The sequence below is a fragment of the Bufo bufo genome, chromosome 5 (genome assembly GCF_905171765.1).
Source record: "Bufo bufo chromosome 5, aBufBuf1.1, whole genome shotgun sequence".
Taxonomy (NCBI): Eukaryota; Metazoa; Chordata; class Amphibia; order Anura; family Bufonidae; genus Bufo; species Bufo bufo.
In genome coordinates this window covers 513,030,232-513,050,183 of record NC_053393.1, presented here as the reverse complement: position 1 = coordinate 513,050,183, position 19,952 = coordinate 513,030,232, and the positions used below count along the sequence as shown (strand labels likewise).

At 38.7% G+C, this 19,952-nt stretch overlaps 1 protein-coding gene across 1 annotated transcript; it reads right to left on the bottom strand.

Moving 5' to 3' along the window:
- Positions 1-324: 324 nt before the first annotated feature.
- On the bottom strand, positions 325-5,707 carry SKIDA1 (SKI/DACH domain containing 1). Its single transcript, XM_040434437.1, has one exon. The coding sequence runs from the start codon at positions 4,145-4,147 to the stop codon at positions 1,835-1,837; it is 2,313 nt and encodes a 770-aa protein (XP_040290371.1). The 5' UTR covers positions 4,148-5,707; the 3' UTR covers positions 325-1,834.
- Between the last annotated feature and the right edge of the window lie 14,245 nt (positions 5,708-19,952).

The window sequence follows — 19,952 nt, the reverse complement described above, 5'->3', positions numbered from 1 at the left end:
CGGTTCATGCCTGCCTAAAATATTCACAGACAAAGGAGACTAAAAGAACACGAGTGTGCAGCCAAACTGCAATGCAATAGCAAAAGGGTAACCTACACTGCATGGTAGGCCATAGAGAAAATAACAAAAAAGTTACCCTGGAAATATTGATCTATGGAGCACAGCACTCTTTAATATAAAGATAATACAACTGTGTCACTGAAACAGCCTGACATCTAAATTCAGACATAACTTCCATTCGAAAAAGCATTAACAACATCTTTTTTTTTTTTATCATTTTAGACCTTGCACCATGAAAGAAAATATGTAAATCCCAAACAAGTGTGTAAAATGTACTGTTTGCTGAAAATTCTCCTGTATTAAAAAAAACACTGCCTCCTGATTTATATTTTTTTAATGCACAACATTTAGACCTCCCTTATTACAAAAATAAAAAAAATATGCATTTTCAGAAATGCCTTAGCAACACCTCAGTCCATAAGACTCAATAATATAATAAAAAGTATATAAAATAATCAAGATGAATTGAATTGTGTTCGTTCAAGAAAACAGTGGTTTTCCAGGTGTTTTTTTTTTCTTTTTCTTTTTAATTTCAACGAAGGCGAAACATGCTCTCTCAACAGTGCAAATTTCCATTATTTTTGATTTACTGCTGTCAACACATTACAGGGGGGAAAAAATTACACCAATGGGTCTCTACAATATTTACTAAACTCAGTTTATAAGTGCAAGTGTAGAGAACTGACTGTGATTGTCATTTGCAGAAATTCTCCAGGCTTTATATTGACCATTCAAGTTTTTTTTGTTTTTTTTCTGTCTCTCTTGAGCTACAAGGAATAATGCAGTTTGTCACAGGGGGGTATTAATGGGGCCTCTACCAAGAAAAAAATAATACAAAAAAAAAAATCACAATATCATCACAGCACTCTGTTACATTTATAATATGACTCTCTTCATCTGCACAGTCTTCTCTAAGCCAGGTATATGTTTATTTTGGGAGAATAGAAATGTCACTCTTCTCTCATATCTGATGCTAGGGGAGTGATACAGAAAAAGAGAGACCTTTGGATACAATTGCGATTTCACTACACACTGTATGATTGTGCACGTAAAAAGACATCATTTAACAAAATACAATGACATATTTATTTTCACTAGTTGTTGAGGCAGCTTATTTTCCCAAGGCCTGAGCTAAATCTAGGCCCAAGACCATTCCAGTCCATAAAAACGAGTTAAGTGCAACTGCTCTTGAAAAATAAAATTTAAAAAAAAACACAAAAAACACCCTCTCACTCAAATATTAAAGTAAAATCTGCCACATCTAATTATTCATGGGTGACCCATATTGTGCAACAAATGACACAGTCATACTTCAACTTTCCAAATCTAGTGCAGAAAATGCAAATGGCTCATACTATAGTTTCTTTTTATTACACTGAAATGCTTTGACATTTGTTTTGTAGCAGATGAACTGAGGTACCGGGTGCTTTGCAAAAAAATAAAAAATAAAAATAAAATAATAATAATATATAAAATAAAAAAATATTAAAATAAAAATAAAAAAAGAAAGAAACAACTTCCATTCAAGGCCAGGGTTAATGCAAGTCTTTAAGCACTGAGTAGTCTGAGGAATGTAACCAAGCGAAAATTCCATATTGTAAATGAAAATGGCATCCACAATTTCCTTCTCCAGGAGATGTCAGGGCAAATAAATCCAAATTAATAATAATAATTAATAATAATATAATATATATATATATTTTAAAAAAAAGGCTGATACAACCATAGGGGAAAAAAAAAACAAAAAAAACATTTCCCCATACAAAAAAAAGAATTATGATTGAAATGTCCTGAATTTGTGACTAGGAGGGAGAGGTACTGGAGAACCACCCAACTGCCATTTCCAAATAGGATGGGCCTTGTGGGGTGGGTAAGAATCCTTTGTGCTGTTTAAGGAGTAGGCAGGGACTAAATCTCCCTCTTTGCCAATAATCAATGACGATGGACTGGGGAAATTTGCCATGAAATTAAAAGGTCTTTTTACTGTAGAAGCTACATTGTTGGCTAACCTTTTGCGTCTATTGGTCACTGTCATACCATCCAGTGTCCCTTCAAAAAATTCACTTTTACCTGGGGATCTTGGGCTCCTTGCAGATTTCAGATTGGGCTTGCAGGGAGTTGTCTGTAATATAGGTCTTTTTCCTAGCACCAGTGTCCTGTAATTTTTCCTGACCTTAGCACCATATTTGTAATCTCCATCCTCAGGCTTGTTGGGTGTATCTAAAGTGCATGGAGGGTCCTCCTCACTTGGAGTCACAGTATCTCCAGAAGTGGTTTGTTGTTTAGTATCAGTGCACACAGAGTCCAGTTTGGCTTTGACTAAAGCCCCCTCGGTTTTATCCTCCCCCCTATCGCTATCAAGCTCATCCTTAGCAACATTGCACTCATAGTTTAGCTTATGCTGGTTATGGTATTCTTCATGACCACTACTGTCCTCAATTTTAATTTTGACATTGTGCAGAAAGGCTAGATCAGTGCATGCATTCACCCCACTATTGTGAGGCTGCTCCGAGTTTTCAGGCACATCCACTCTACACAATTTGTCCCCCTTCTCAGTGGTGGTTGCAGACACACAATGTAAGGAGCTGGGGGTTGTGGTATTCCTTTGCACACATGGTGAGAGAGTGGAGTGCTTGCTCTCCCTGTTTATCCTTTGTTGTGGTAAGAATGTCTGTTTTTTCTTTGGGCTAGGTGAAGAGCCCCCCTCACAGTTAATTGTCATGTCACTTCTCTTAGCATTAGAGGAGAAAGCAGAAAGTGGGAGATGGATCCCAGAGGTTTTCTCAGGAAAGGAGCCCCCAAGAGCACAATACATCCCAGAACTCCTAAAGCCTTGGTGACTCCAATCCTGGCTTTCGGATTTAATCTCACAGTGAGTTGCCTTACCAGAACTAGGGCTAGGGGACCTGGGGAACTGGCAGAGGAGGTTTGCTTGGGCCATGTGAGCAGGGCTGGAAAAACTAGTTCTCCTAAATCGTATGCTTTCCACTGAGACCTGGCTGGACACAGAGCTGCTGTCTGACTCAGAGGAGCTGTCCTCCTCATCAGAGCTCAGCTCACTGGAGTCAGACAGGCTTCCCTCCTCCTCCTCCTCTTCCTCCTCATCGTCGGAGGACACAGAGTTGCTGCTGCTGGACAAACTAGAACCAAAATCCGAGTCATTGGCAGCAGAACTGGACTCTGAGTCGCTGCTGTAACCCTCCTGTAGGACATCCAGGTGCTGGGCGCAGAAGCCATTGACCAGGTGGATCCTCTCCAGGCACAAGGGGGTTCCTTTGGATCTGTAGGGCTTGGGTAAAAAGAAGAACCTCCTACTGCTGCTGCCGCTGCTGCTGTGGAATGAGGAGTCCTTGTCCGCTGAAGACCTTCTCCTTTTGTATCTGTAAGTCACTGAGCTGCCTAGCTTGGGTTGGGCAATGGCTGGTTGGTAGTAGTAGGCAGGGTGCTTGCTGCACAGCACGCCCCTGAAGTAGGGCAGGCTGGAGTGGAAAGCTGCTACACAGTCTCCGGGGATCTGAGGAGTTTCATAGTTTCCAGGGGTTTTGCAAGGAGACCTTGCTATTTGTGGGTAGCTGTGACCAGTGTATTTACTAAGAAAGTGAGGTAGATCAGCAGCCGGTAGAAGATCTGGTTCTCCAGGAGCAAAGGCTTTTCTCTTGATTGGCTTGGTAGATTCATTCAGACCCAGCCAAACTTTGTTCTCCTTCCAGAAACTGCAGTAAGGGTCGGGGGATGGGTGCTCTTTTGTTGACAGTGGTCTGCTTATCCTCCTCCTTTTTGTCTTGAGGACCCTTTCAGTCTTGCAGGAGGTGTACAGGGCTTCCACGTCCTCTCTGGAGATCAGAGTGCATTTGGCCGCACGGAAAGCTATGGAGTTGATCGCCTTGAGCTTCCTCAGCTCCTCCAAGTCACAGTGGTGCTTCTTCACTTTTAGATGATCCATGCGCTTGTGCACTGTGGTTCTTGGAATGTTCTTCAGGAGATCTGTAAAGACCTGAGACAGGGCGAACATCTGCTTGCCTTGGATGACCAGGTATCCTAGCCTGACTCCATCCACCACTTCAAAGCCAGACTCCAGATCACCCATTGCTTTGGGTCATAGCCTCCTCAGCATTTGGCAAAGCAGAGGTGGTGGTGGTGGTGGTGGTGCTTGCAGATCCGGATGCTTGCAGTCTCAAGGCATCCTTGCTTGAAGGAAGAGAAAGCCTGCTGATTGCCCTATAAAGTCTATAGGACTAGTCACATGTACAGCTGGAGATCCAGGCAGAGACAGATAGGCAGGTCCTAGAGCCATAGAGAGGACTGGCAGCTCTCCATTGTTAGAGGCTGCAGTACCTGAGTCCTGGTGCAGCCCCCCAGTGCATGAGAGCCCCCGGAATCCTGGAATGTGCTCTTCCCTCCGCCGCTGCACTATAGTGAGGAGTCCGGAGACACCTTCATCCATTAATTCCCCTACAGCCGCCGCTGATTGGACACTCCTGACAGGTGATGCAATAAAAATTGATATTCCACCCCTTCCCCCCAAAAAAATCTCCGGCTAATTAGCATACTCTTATCCTGCACCTCCCCTTCTAAAGGAAATAAGGCTGCATTTTACTATATAAATCTTGCCATACAATCAGCCTGCCCCTATAGTCGGGGCTTTTTTCTTTTTCTTTCTTTTTTTTCTTTTTTCTTTTTTTTTGTCCTTTAAGGTAGAACAGAATTTGCAATTTCTTTTATATCCACTATTCCTATACTATAGGCATGTGTGTTATGTGTCGTGCACAGTTACATACGATCGTCCTGATACAGTATATATAGTACAAGGAGGCATTGTCCTACAGCTCCCCGATACCTCACCTACAGACATGGGCACTTCTATCTTGTATCTACTACACACTCACATCCAGTTCACTATACAATCATATATACTCCAGTATAGGTACATTATACACTCATTTATCATGTATCTCACTCCTATATTTCAGCAAATCCTATATTTCACTATATGTACATTATACATTCGTATAATTCACTAATATATTTCACTATAGTATATTATACACTCATATATTTCCTTCAGATATATTTCACTATAGGTACACTATACACTCATCATATATTTCACTATACGTACACCATACACTGATATCACAGATTTCACTCGCACGTATTTCAGCACACTTCACTATAGAGATATGCAGCATAGTAATGTTACAATGCTGTGACCTCACAGAGGGTGGTATATACATGGTAGTACACTCAGGCATAGGTGTATACGTTAGTATATGCTACTTCACGTGTGCATACTCATTTATGATCTATAGTTGACTCATTTGTTAAAATATTCGCACTGCTCACCATGAATATTTGATGGACTATACAGTGCACTAAAGCAAGCAATCAGCAGCAGCACACCAATGCACTTATAGACTGCTGGCCACAATGGTTATTGACCAATTGACTAACATAGTGCACTATTGTCATGCTGTGGTGTGCACTAATACACAACTATGCAATACACTACAATACACAAGGCTGTGCACTATGGCACCTAGACAATATTACAACATGAAGCCACACACTACAATGTGATCCTGCCATAATGTGCACTATTCTACATGCACTACTATATTGTTCTGTTGTACAATATGCACATACTGTGCACTATTTATTTATTTATTTATTTTATGCATTTTATATAGCGCTACTATATTCCGCAGCGCTTTACAGACATTATCATCCAACTGTCCCCAATGGGGCTCACAATCTAAGGTCCCTATCAGTAAGTCTGATTTAAGTACACTGCCAACCATTATCCTCCTTTATAGGACATTATACTATTATATATTACTATGTCGTTGGACTATTATACTTTATGATACACTATTATGCTTTATTGTAGGATATAATACACTATTACACATTATCATACACCACTCTGCCCTGGTACCCATTAGAAAAGGTCATTGTGCACTACTGTGCACTATTGTGATTTCATGTGGGATCTAATGTACTATTATACTTTATAATACACCACTGTGCACTGTTATACATTACTATAGGTCCTAATGCACTATTTTATGACCTTCACTATTGTAAGAAATTGCACCCTATTATACACTATTGTTCCTCTGCACTATGGCATTGTTGTAGGAAAGTGGACACCCTGTGCTATTATATATTACTATAGGACACTGTGCACTACTGCATCATTATATCATACTATTTATCATTATATATTATTATACAACACTCTGCACTAATATAAATCGCTGTGCACTATTATACTTTATTATACAACACTCTGCATTATTATAATTTACTGTACAACACTCTGCAATATTATACATCTCTGCATTGATATACTTTATTATGCAACACTTCACTATTATACATCCCTGTGCACTATTATACGTTATTATACATCTTTCTGGACTGTTATACTTTATTTTACAACACCCTGCAGTATTATACTTTATTATGCTGCACTGTGCAGTATTATACATCTCTCTGCACTATTATGCTGTATTATACATCTCTCTGCACTATTATACTGTATTATACATCCCTGTGCACTATTAGACTTTATTATACATCCCTGTGCACTATTAGACTTTATTATACATCTCTCTGCACTAATATACTGTATTATACATCTCTCTGCACTATTATACTGTATTATACATCTCTCTGCACTATTATACTGTATTATACATCTCTGCACTATTAGACTGTATTATACATCTCTCTGCACTATTAGACTGTATTATACATCTCTCTGCACTATTATACTGTATTATACATCTCTGCACTAATATACTGTATTATACATCTCTCTGCACTATTATACTGTATTATACATCCCTGTGCACTATTAGACTTTATTATACATCTATCTGCACTATTAGACTGTATTATACATCCCTGTGCACTATTAGACTGTATTATACATCTCTCTGCACTAATATACTGTATTATACATCTCTCTGCACTATTATGCTTTTTTATACATCTCTCTGCACTATTATACTGTATTATACATCTCTGCACTATTAGACTGTATTATACATCTCTCTGCTCTATTATACTGTATTATACATCTCTCTGCACTATTATACTGTATTATACATCTCTGCACTATTAGACTGTATTATACATCTCTCTGCTCTATTATACTGTATTATACATCTCTCTGCACTATTATACTGTATTATACATCCCTGTGCACTATTAGACTGTATTATACATCTCTCTGCACTAATATACTGTATTATACATCTCTCTGCACTATTATGCTTTTTTATACATCTCTCTGCACTATTATACTGTATTATACATCTCTGCACTAATATACTGTATTATACATCTCTCTGCACTATTATACTGTATTATACATCCCTGTGCACTATTAGACTTTATTATACATCTATCTGCACTATTAGACTGTATTATACATCTCTCTGCTCTATTATACTGTATTATACATCTCTCTGCACTATTATACTGTATTATACATCCCTGTGCACTATTAGACTTTATTATACATCTCTCTGCACTATTAGACTGTATTATACATCTCTCTGCACTATTATACTGTATTATACATCTCTGCACTAATATACTGTATTATACATCTCTCTGCACTATTATGCTTTTTTATACCAGCCTTTACAAGATGATAGATTTGACACTATCATACATTATCACAGGCCAGCACTATTATACATTATCTGGCGGCACTACTATGAGGTCCTGATTTTCCTCTTGCAGTGCGGTCTCCCGGCTCTGGGCAGGTCGGTGACGTGGGCGGCGCGGTGTCCGGGACTGATCACAACGATGTGCACAATAGCGAAAATGAAAGAAGCTGCCCGCAGTGACCCTGCCCCCTCCCCAGTGTGTGCGGCCCCCGGTGTGTGTGTGGTGAGGGGCCCCCGGTGTGTGGTGGAGCGGCCGCCGGTGTGTGCGGTGAGTGGCCCCCGGTGTGTGCGGTGAGGGGCCCCCGGTGTGTAGTGAGTGCTGTTCCCCGGTGTGTGTAGTGAGCGGCCCCCGGTGTGTGCGGTGAGGGGCCCCCAGTGTGTGGTGAGGGGCCCCCGGTGTGTGGTGAGCGGCCCCCGGTGTGTGGTGAGCGGCCCCCGGTGTGTGCGGAGCCGCCCGATCCCGGTGCTCCGCAGAGTGCACCCTCCATGTACATTATATACTGCATGTCACACACACAGCTCGCTGCATACAGATGTAGCAGAGCGGAATAGGTGGCTGTTTCTTTTGTGCTCAATTATAACCTGCAATCCCATGGAAAACCACGGAGAAAATCACGAGTCTTAGTGCAAAACTCAGCTCTGCTACACCGGGAAACTGCGAATTATAGACTATACATAATATACTTTATAATATATATATATATAGCAAACACTGTGTACTGTATGCTAAACATTATAAACTATGTACTACACAATCAGGTGGAGAACAAAACTCAGCTCTGCTACACCGGAAATTGCGTATTATAGACTATATATAATATACTAGATTATATATATATCAAACACTGTGTACTGTGTGCTAAACACTAAATACTACACAATGAGTTGTAGAGTAAACTACACCGGGAAATTGCGTATTATGGGCTATAGGTAATTTATTATATAACATATAGCAAATACTATGTACTATGATATCAGGTATTATACACAACTATATACCTGTACTATATAGATAGATATATGCTACTGTGTACCAAGTCTATAATCTATGTGCCATAGACTACACAGCAATCACGTCAGGATTTATATACCACCATGGTTTGCACTATGCAAGTCATATTATACACTATCCACTAGACTAGACAGTATACATTAGGTGGTATACATTGTATATGACATGTACGCTACACTATATACCACACCCTATACTTTACACATGATAGTATACACGCTGTACTACAAATTATATCACCACCTATACACTACATACTATACACTATATATTACATATTATACTCTACATAATATTCCACCATCTATACACTACACAGTATACAATTAGATATTATACACTACATACTATACACTATATATTGCACATTATACACTACACAGTATACACTATATTAAATATTATACACTACACAGTATACACTGTATTTTACATATTAGACACTACATGATATACCACCACCCACACATTACATACTATATACTACACATTATACTCTACATAATACACCACCATTTGTACACTACATAGTATACATTATATATTACACATTATACACTAGATACTACGTATCAGACACTACACATTATACCACACACTACACAGTATACACTATATACTACACATTGTACCATCATCTAAACATTACACAGTATACACTTTATAATACATATTATACACTACATATAACACCATCTAGTCACTACATAGTACACCTCCTATATATTATGCGCTACGTATTTATTTTGCTATATTATATACCGCACAAATACTGTATGCTGTTTACTATCGTCTTCATTATATCCGGATACTATATTACACGCTGCGCATAGTATACACTGCATACTGTATGCTGTTTACAATACTATGTATTATATTGTACTATACACTGCATACTGCATGCTGTTTACTATACTATGTATTATATGTGGATACTATATTACACGCTGCATATAGTATACACTGCATACTGTATGCTGTTTACTATACTATGTATTATATTGTACTATACACTGTATACTGTATGCTGTTTACTATACTATGTATTATATTGTACTATACACTGCATACTGTATGCTGTTTACTATACTATGTATTATATTGTACTATACACTGCATACTGTATGCTGTTTACTATACTATGTATTATATTGTACTATACACTGTATACTGTATGCTGTTTACTATACTATGTATTATATTGTACAATACACTGCATACTGTATGCTGTTTACTATACTATGTATTATATTGTACTATACACTGCATACTGTATGCTGTTTACTATACTATGTATTATATTGTACTATACACTGTATATTGTGATTATCTAAGACTCTGACCGCCCACAACAGCCTGCTGAGGTCTTCGCTACAATGTAACAGTCACTTTATGTTGATTCTGTCGCTCACGATCCGTGGTTATAGTTGTGTTCTGTGGACAGTTTCTGGAGGAGTATTATTCCTATGCTAGGAGCTGGATACAGCAGCTTGAATGGGCGATCATCGAGCTTTCCTATGGGCTGAGGAACAATGATCGCACAGAGTTAATATACTGCCCTGTGTATCTGCAGGGATCACTCTGCACTGGGGTCTGGCGGCATTAATAATGAAGCAGGTATATGCAAGATGTTATCAGATGGGGGGGGGGGGGGGGGTCACTGACTGACTGTGGGGTTTACAGGCTGGTATTCCTCTATAGGGGAAAACCAGTAATCAAGAAAAACACAACTAATGATGATGATGAGGGTGATGTTGAAGGCTGCAGGCTGCTTGATTTGTGGAAGTCCTAGTCAAGAATGTTGTTTGGCCAATCTATAATGATTAGCCTTGGGGTTATTTAGGATCAAATGGAGATGGCCTGGTCCCACACCCAGGGCTCCTCTGGAATGTTCTGCTCCATCCTCACTCCTCTCTTATAGTCTCACATATTCTGCTGCTGGATTTTGCAACAAGCTTTTGTTCCCAAGAGCTGCCCATCATTTTAGAAGAAAAAAAAAAAAAGGGGGGGGGGGGGGTAATCTGTGACAGACAGATCAGTCCAGGCCATCAGCACACTTCTCCTCTATCTAGGGGGCTTTTTTTTATTTTTTTAACAGGCACATTGGGGGTCGAACCCAATAGAAAAAAAAAAGGGCTGACAGGGGCCCCTGTTCCTGTATACATGAAAGGCTGGGACTTCAAGATGGATTTGCATCTACACAGGGGGATTTCGATCAATAGGTAGCAACATTTATGGTGGAGATTATTAATGTGGAGACCGGACAACAGCATCAGCAGGACAATTAAAGATGAAGGTTATTATTGGGGATGAAAGTTGAGCAGCTAGTTGCTTTGTTGTTCTAGGTGCCAAATCTCATCTCCAGATTGAAATCCTTTTTAGAAAGCGTGTACAGTTGTCAACCTGATTAAATATGTAGGATACATACATATAATATAGTGTAATCCATATGTCTAATGCATATACAAAGCAGAATCTGCACGTGCTAACAGTCTATCGATTCGATGTCTGATTATATAGATCTTCAATATTTATCTGCATCTATCAATGTATTTATTTATATCTCTATATGAATTATCTGTCTATGACTCTATATACAACATCTATATCTATCTTATTTGAAATCTATCTGATCTAATTCATCTACATCTAATATCTGTCTATCTACTTATATCATATATCTATCTATCTATCTATCTATCTATCTATTTTTCTATATCCTTCCAATCTATCTATATCTGTCTCTTTATCTATCATCGATATATCTATTATGTCTATCTACCCATCTCTAATATCTATCTATCTATCTATCTATCTATCTCATATCTATCTATCTATCTATCTATCTATCTATCTATCTATCTATCTATCTATCTATCTATCTAGTTCCCCAGCAGTTCTTCTGTCTTTCTCAATCTTTATGTAAAATAACATCTTCTCAAGACTGCCTGAAGACTACACAACAACATGAAGACCACTACGTGTGCCCCTGTCCTCTCTGTAACCCCCAGTGTCAGCTGCAAAGCAAGATATACAAAAAATATTCTATGAACTATTGAACATCACAACTGCAATCTGGAGCTGGGAGCACCGCCTGACCCCTGTCCATGAATCTGTAGAAAGGAGCTACGTTTGCTTGTCAACAGACCCCATCCAAATGCAATATTGAAATATTGCACTAGACCATGACTATGCAAATCCTGCATACTGGACTGACAAGTCCTCCTGCATCAATATAGGACTGTGTTTATATCCTGTGTTGACTGACTATTGTCTATGTCCTGTATGGACCGAGGAGCCCTCCTGCATCAATATTGGACTGTGTCTATATCTTGTATGGACTGAGGATCCCTCCTGCATTAATATAGGACTGTGTCTATATCCTGTATGGACTGAGGAGTCATCCTGCATCAATATAGGACTGTGTCTATATCCTGTATGGACTGAGGAGTCATCCTGCATCAATATAGGACTGTGTCTGTATCCTGTATGGACTGAGGAGTCATCCTGCATCAATATTGGACTGTGTCTATATCCTGTATGGACTGAGGATCCCTCCTGCATTAATATAGGACTGTGTCTATATCCTGTATGGACTGAGGATCCCTCCTGCATTAATATAGGATTGTGTCTATATCCTGTATGGACTGGAGTCCTCCTGCATCAATATAGGATTGTGTCTATATCCTGTATGGACTGAGGATCCCTCCTGCATTAATATAGGACTGTGTCTATATCCTGTATGGACTGACTAGTCCTCCTGCATCAATATAGGACTGTGTCTATATCCTGTATGGATTAGACAGATGCTGAATTCATAAATCTTGGGGCCAGACTGCTATTGTATCTGATTATTAGTTGTATCCATCCATCTCTTCATTTATGGGAAATCGTGTCTCTTCTTCTTCTTTTTTGTGCTACAATTCATTAAAAATAAATGATTTAAAAAGCCCCTACAGTCCAGGGTGGCAGTGTGCACTGCTAGATGTGGACACATTGTGCAGGCCATGTTGTCTAATGACCCCTGCTCACAAAGCACTGACCTTTGCCCTTTATCTGCCCCTCCTGACCCATATAGAATTCAATGCAGCCTTTCAAAAGAAAAAAAAATCTGCAAATCCTTGTGGTGAAAGAGGATTCGGGGAGTTCTTCTACTTTGCATGTATGGAGAACTGGAATTGCACCTTTCCAGATCAATAGGATATGATGGAGTCCGATGAAAACCATCTCAGCAGAAAGATTATTTTGGTTATCAGTGCAGTACAAACCCCCCAGTGGTGACCAGGGCAGTCTATACCCCCCATCTCCTAAAGCCATGGGGGAGACTGTGCTGACCACAAGCAGGGAAGCAGCAGTGGGGGGAGGGGAGGAAGGAGCTAATCTACAGCTACAGGCACATTCCCTTATCTGTAATGCTATCAGCCGGTCTATAGGACGCCGTAATTATGGAGCCTGATAAAACAATGCCTTCTTTTGTGACTTCAATAAATAAATGATGTTTGCAGAAGAATAATCTTTTATCGCCCATTAAATGATCTCACGTTTTCTATTGGAGGGGTCTGGTGGCTTGTAAAATCTGAACAAATGGGGAATTTCAAGGTTGATATAGAAAGACAAAACATAAATATTGGTGTTAAAGTCTAATGTGGTTATTACACTTCTGTATCCTCTCGCTGCTTATTATGGCTCACTGTCACATACTCATCTGCATGTCCCACCGTGGTCCTGATTATTTCATTTCAGGACTCCTTAACTTTGCAAAACACAATGCGAGGAAATCCCCGAACGTGTTAAATATTGGGAATTTAATGGAGGTAAATGGCATGTGCTACAGGCAGTGCTGATTGTATCTGGGGTCTAATGGGGCTGGGAAGGAGATTACTCACCGAATGTCTAATACATACTGGCTAAGATTAGATCTAATTCAGACAACAGGTTAGAATCTATCTATCTAATTATCTATCTATCTATCTATCTATCTATCTATCTAATTATCTATCTATCTATCTATCTATCTCATATATGTATGTCTATCTCTCTAATTATCTATCTAATATCTATCTATTATCTCTCTATCTAATTATCTATCTAATATCTAGTATCTATCTATCTCTTATCTATCTAATATCTATCTTTTCACTATCAGGTATCTATCTATCTATCTATCTATCTCATATATGTATGTCTATCTCTCTAATTATCTATCTAATATCTATCTGTCTATCTATTATCTCTCTATATAATTATCTATCTAATATCTAGTATCTATTTATCTATCTATTTATCTACCTTTTCACTATCATCTATCTATCTATCTATCTATCTATCTATCTATCTATCTATCTATCTATCTTTCCTCCCAATCACATAGAACTTAACGAAGGCTGGACAATTCTGAGTTTGTCTATGTATCCATTTATTTGTCTATTATATGGGTCATTGATTATCTATCTTTTCACTATCATTTATCTATCTATCTACCGATCTATCTCATATATGTATGTCTATCTATATATCTAATTATCTATCTAATATCTATCTATTATCTATCAATCTAATATCTAGTATCTATCTATCTCATATCTATCTATCTACCTTTTCATTATCATCTATCTATCTATCTATCTATCTATCTATCTATCTATCTATCTATCTATCTATTATCTATCTAATATCTATCTATCAATCTATCTTTTCACTATTATCTATCTATCTATCTATCTATCTATCTATCTATCTATCTATCTATCTTTCCTCCCAATTACATAAAACTTAATGAAGGTTGGACAATTCAGAGTTTGTCTATGTATCCATTTATTTGTCTATTATATGGGTCATTGATTATCTATCTATTCCTAATATCTGTCTACTTATCTCTATCTAATGTGGATCTATCCATCCATATTCATTAATTAATTCATATTTTAAATGACCCATCCACTTGTTCATCTATTTATATTTTCTATTACTTATCTATCTTATCTCTTTGTGTAAAGGCGCTCCTTATACATGAAGTATAACAATTATGTGGTAGATTCTTTCTATTACAACTGAGCCACCCCTTATTAATACCTGTTCTCTAGACACAATTCCTGGGCTCATATTCTGCAGTGTTGTGATAAATTCTATGTCATCTTTTTAATTTTTAGCAATTCAGTTTTTTAAATATTTCACAAAGTCACTCCTATATTTTTCTTCTTCCTTTCTTTCTTTCTTTTTTTTTTTTTTACCCTGTGCAAAACAATGCATTGGAAAAGTGCATAGAAATAGTTGATTTCACAAGTTTAGGGAAAGGAGCAGGCCCCTTCTTTTGAAAGTTCAGAGCCTCTCTGCTCTCCCTCTCTGGGTGGAATTGGAGGTCCTAAACGTGAGAGATTCACAAGGAGGGGGTCTCCATCTTGCCACAACGTGCTCAGCAACTTAATCCTAAAGAAAGAGCAGGATCCAGCGATTAATAAATGGGATACAGTGGATAAAACTCCTGTTCTGGGCTCTGCCAGCCTGAATCTAGCACTGGTACTGGATGGAAAGCCCTGGATCTTGGATGAGATATAAGGGAAGGTAAGAATTTGTTGTGCTGTTTGGAGACAATAGAGGAACAAAGGCGATCACCATCCGGCTTCACAGATCTTTATTTTTTGTTCTTGCAAAATGTAACACCGTTCTTTACACCGTTCCCCTCCCCCTGGGGTTCTTTGCGCCTTTTCTGCAGAGTGTTTGATAAATAAAATTGTAGCAGCATTTTTATTTATTTATTTTTATTTCTTTAGCGCGATTTGAACGATCTGGAACTGAAATCGGCGGCTGGTAATTTGCTGCAGAAAAATCAGCCTTTGTAACTTTAAAAGAATCTAGCTTAATGCAGGGACCGAGTGTAGAAAGTTAGAATAAACTGGTGGAGAAGGATGTGGTGCAGCGGCAAAACGTGCATTGGAAGTTGTTGTGTTTTATGTAGGACAACACAGGGTAAAATGATGAGAATGTGTTAGGCGGGGTGGGGGTGGGAGAGGGGCTCATTAACAGCAGATCCGGGTGAGAGGAGCAGGCTGGCCGGGCTGCAAGGCTGGGAGGACCGTATGGGGTGCAAAAAGCCAGGGTGGCATGAGATGGCATTGCTTATTAGGTATACAGAGTGCAGGCTGCAGTGGGACAGGGGGCATTATGCATGGCACATGGCAAGCAAGGAAATGGGCTGTTTTATAATAATATTGATTATGACAAAAAAAAAATATATATATGTATGTATATATATATATATATATTAGCATGGCAAACCCTTGGGATTACACGGCCATAGTTCACCAGATTCCAGGAATTGCACTGAAGCCTCCTAGATGGGCACATTACACTGGAGGATTAGGCAGGGAGGACTGAAGAGGGCATCTCCTTAGGCAGCTAACATTACACAGGGCATCCTGCTTGGCAGAGGAGAAATCATTACAGACTGCACATGCCAGTTTACAGGATATAATATTATGACAGCCAGCATTAGTTGCAAAGGGCAGGGTGGCAGGTTAGGTGGCTAGCAGAGGGGAACCCTAAGCTAAATGATCTATATTACAATGCCTTACCCATTCAGACCCACATGTAATATAAAGGAGATAGAAGTGGTAGATCTGAATCTTTTGAGATGCACAGTTTTATTGGATGTGTGCAATGCTTTTAAAATAGAGATAGATGCCTCTAATGTCTATGTGGGCATTTGTCCATAAGCAAAGGAAAGTGTCCATAAAGGAGAGTGTACTGAACATGTCAAAAACCACAAAATAGTATATAAAAAAAGGAAAGATGTAAAAAAAAAATAAACAAAAAGGAAATAAAGACACACACAAGCGGTGTGTTACAAATGGAGGTCCATATTAATCATGTGCCACAATACACATCTAAAAGTTTAAATACTGCACAATGGATAAAAAAAAAAAACCCTCAAAACCCTCAGTAGGCAGAGCTGCAAAGACTTCCCCATCTGCAGAGCTACATTTATAGGTGGAGGATCTGGAGAAAACCTAAAGTGTAGATCAAAGGTAACACAGAATGTCCCAATTTATTACCAAAAAAAGTCTAAAGGCTTCTCTTATTATAGAAAGACCTATGTCACTTACAAGTCCATAGGACACTCAGAAAACAAAAATCTGAATCCAGCCTAAATGCATTGTGAAAGGCCTGTCCCTCTGCATAAAGTATGGACATTAAATATAGTCTTATTCCTAGTATTATTACCCCCCTCCTAAATAAATACCAATATGTCATATGTTTAGCTGTAATTGTCCTATTATAACAAAAGGCCTCTACCTCTGCATATAGTATTGCCATGTAAGCAATACTGACTTACCTGGCTTTCATTTATAATCTATCATTTCTATCTATCTAATATCTATCTATCTATCTATCTATCTATCTATCTATCATTTATCTCTATTTTTATTTTTTTTAAATCTATTTTTATCTATCTATCTATCTCATATCTATCTATCTATCTATCTATCTATCTATCTATCTCATATCTATCTATCTATCTCATATCTATCTATCTATCTATTATCTATCTATCTATCTATCTATCTATCTATCTATCTATCTATCATCTATCTATCTATCTATCTATCTATCTCATATCTATCTATCTATCTATTATCTATCTATCTATCTATCTATCTATCTATCTATCTACCATCTATCTATCTATCTATCTCATATCTATCTATCTATCTATCTATTATCTATCTATCTATCTATCTATCTATCTATCTATCTATCATCTATCTATCTATCTATCTATCTATCTATCTATCTATCTATCTATCTATCTATCTACCATCTATCTATCTATCTATCTATCTATCTATCTATCTATCTATCTATCTATCTATCTATCTATCTATCTATCTATCTATCTATCTATCTATCTTATATCTATCTATTATCTATCTATCTATCTATCTATCTATCTATCTATCTATCTATCTATCTATCTCCTGTACTGTGTTAACAATACAAAAGAAACAATGTTACTTCCTATGACATAACAGATAGTGAATTTACCACTGTGTACAGTCAGTGCACGGATCTCATGTTATATATAATCCAGTCTGAAGAGTTTGCAAAGTTTATAAAGACAACTCTTTGATCATAAAGCAGGACTTCATACTGGGCTGGCAGGGAGAGGGTTAAGCATACATAAGGATGCTACCTTCCTGCTTACAGCCTGACACATGTATATGTTCTATAATCCCCTTGTTTGTAGTATTGCCAAGAGCTGCAGCCAGGGCAGGGAGTGAGAGGGGTGAGGTGGGGGTATGTGCTAGGTTTGGGGCTACAGGAGGAGGAGGAGGGGCAGTGACATTAGTAATACATACTTATCAATGTCCATAAAACTCAAAATAACTGGCAAGTAACAACACACCTCCTAGGAAATTTCAATTCCTATGGCCTTGTGCATTTTAATGTTGTAGGCTGCATGCTAACTGCCACCAAATACAGCATGTTACTAGAAGGATAGTACTGCTGATAATGTGTGTGATGTCATTCTGTAGCCAGGCCTTATAGATATAATGTGTGTGATGTCATTCTGTAGCCAGGCCTTATAGATATAATGCGTGTGATGTCATTCTGTAGCCAGGCCTTATAGATATAATGTGTGTGATGTCATTCTGTAGCCAGGCCTTATAGATATAATGTGTGTGATGTCATTCTGTAGCCAGGCCTTATAGATATAATGTATGTGATGTCATTCTGTAGCCAGGCCTTATAGATATAATGTATGTGATGTCATTCTGTAGTCAGGCCTTATAGATATAATGTATGTGATGTCATTCTGTAGCCAGGCCTTATAGATATAATGTATGTGATGCCATTCTGTAGCCAGGCCTTATAGATATAATGTATGTGATGTCATTCTGTAGTCAGGCCTTATAGATATAATGTATGTGATGTCATTCTGTAGTCAGGCCTTATAGATATAATGTATGTGATGTCATTCTGTAGTCAGGCCTTATAGATATAATGTATGTGATGTCATTCTGTAGTCAGGCCTTATAGATATAATGTATGTGATGTCATTCTGTAGCCAGGCCTTATAGATATAATGTATGTGATGTCATTCTGTAGTCAGGCCTTATAGATATAATGTATGTGATGTCATTCTGTAGTCAGGCCTTATAGATATAATGTATGTGATGTCATTCTGTAGCCAGGCCTTATAGATATAATGCGTGTGATGTCATTCTGTAGCCAGGCCTTATAGATATAATGTATGTGATGTCATTCTGTAGCCAGGCCTTATAGATATAATGCGTGTGATGTCATTCTGTAGCCAGGCCTTATAGATGGCACTTACTAGTGCATTATACCTTGTGATACTGCAAGCTGATGAAAACGAATGCACTCTGGTAGCAGTTTGTCACATAGAAAGGAATAGATCCCTATCCTGTCCCTAATATGTGCCCTAAATAAGCGGATGTACAATAACGCCTGTTTAAATACTGCAATTTTATGCATCAATTTTAGTATTTTTTTTTTAGCTTCCATTGGCCAAAACTGCAATGTAAACAGCTGTAACACTGCTGGAGCCCAACCCACTCCCCCATAAAAAAAATGCAGCATAAGGCCTCATGCACATGGACGTTGTGCGGCCGTTCCGTGAATTGGGGACCGCAATTTGCAGTCCCAAATGCACAGGCAACGTCTGTGCGGCAGCCGGGACGGATGTCCGTGATCCGTCTGCACCGCAAAAAAATAGAACATGTTTTGCGGTGCGGAGGCACGGACGGAAACAGCACGGGAGCACTCCATAGTGCTTCCGTGGGGTTATGTGCCTCCGTTCCTCACCGCAGCTCCGGTTTGCGGACCCATTCAAGTGAATGGGTCCGCATCTGTTATGCGGGGAGCACACGGCCGGTGCCCGCATATTGCAGACCCGCTGTTTGCGGGCCTCAATACGGCCACGGCCGGGCAACGGCCATGTACATGAGGCCTGATGTCAACATTATAACTGTCCATGTGTGTACACAACCGACGAGTTGCCTTGATGTCTGAATATATTGAAGCGCCCTAAACACTGGCTATAAGGCCGCTTTCACACGAGCGTATTGAAATCCATCAGTATTCTGGCTCTGGATTACACACGGATTCCGGATGATATACCATCAGTATTGCTTCAGTATTTCATCCGTATTTATATGCGTATTCTTTCCTTCCTG

Excerpts from the sequence above, each read along its gene's own strand:
- SKIDA1 (XM_040434437.1), bottom strand. The coding sequence starts at position 4,147 with ATGGGTGATCTGGAGTCTGGCTTTGAAGTGGTGGATGGAGTCAGGCTA.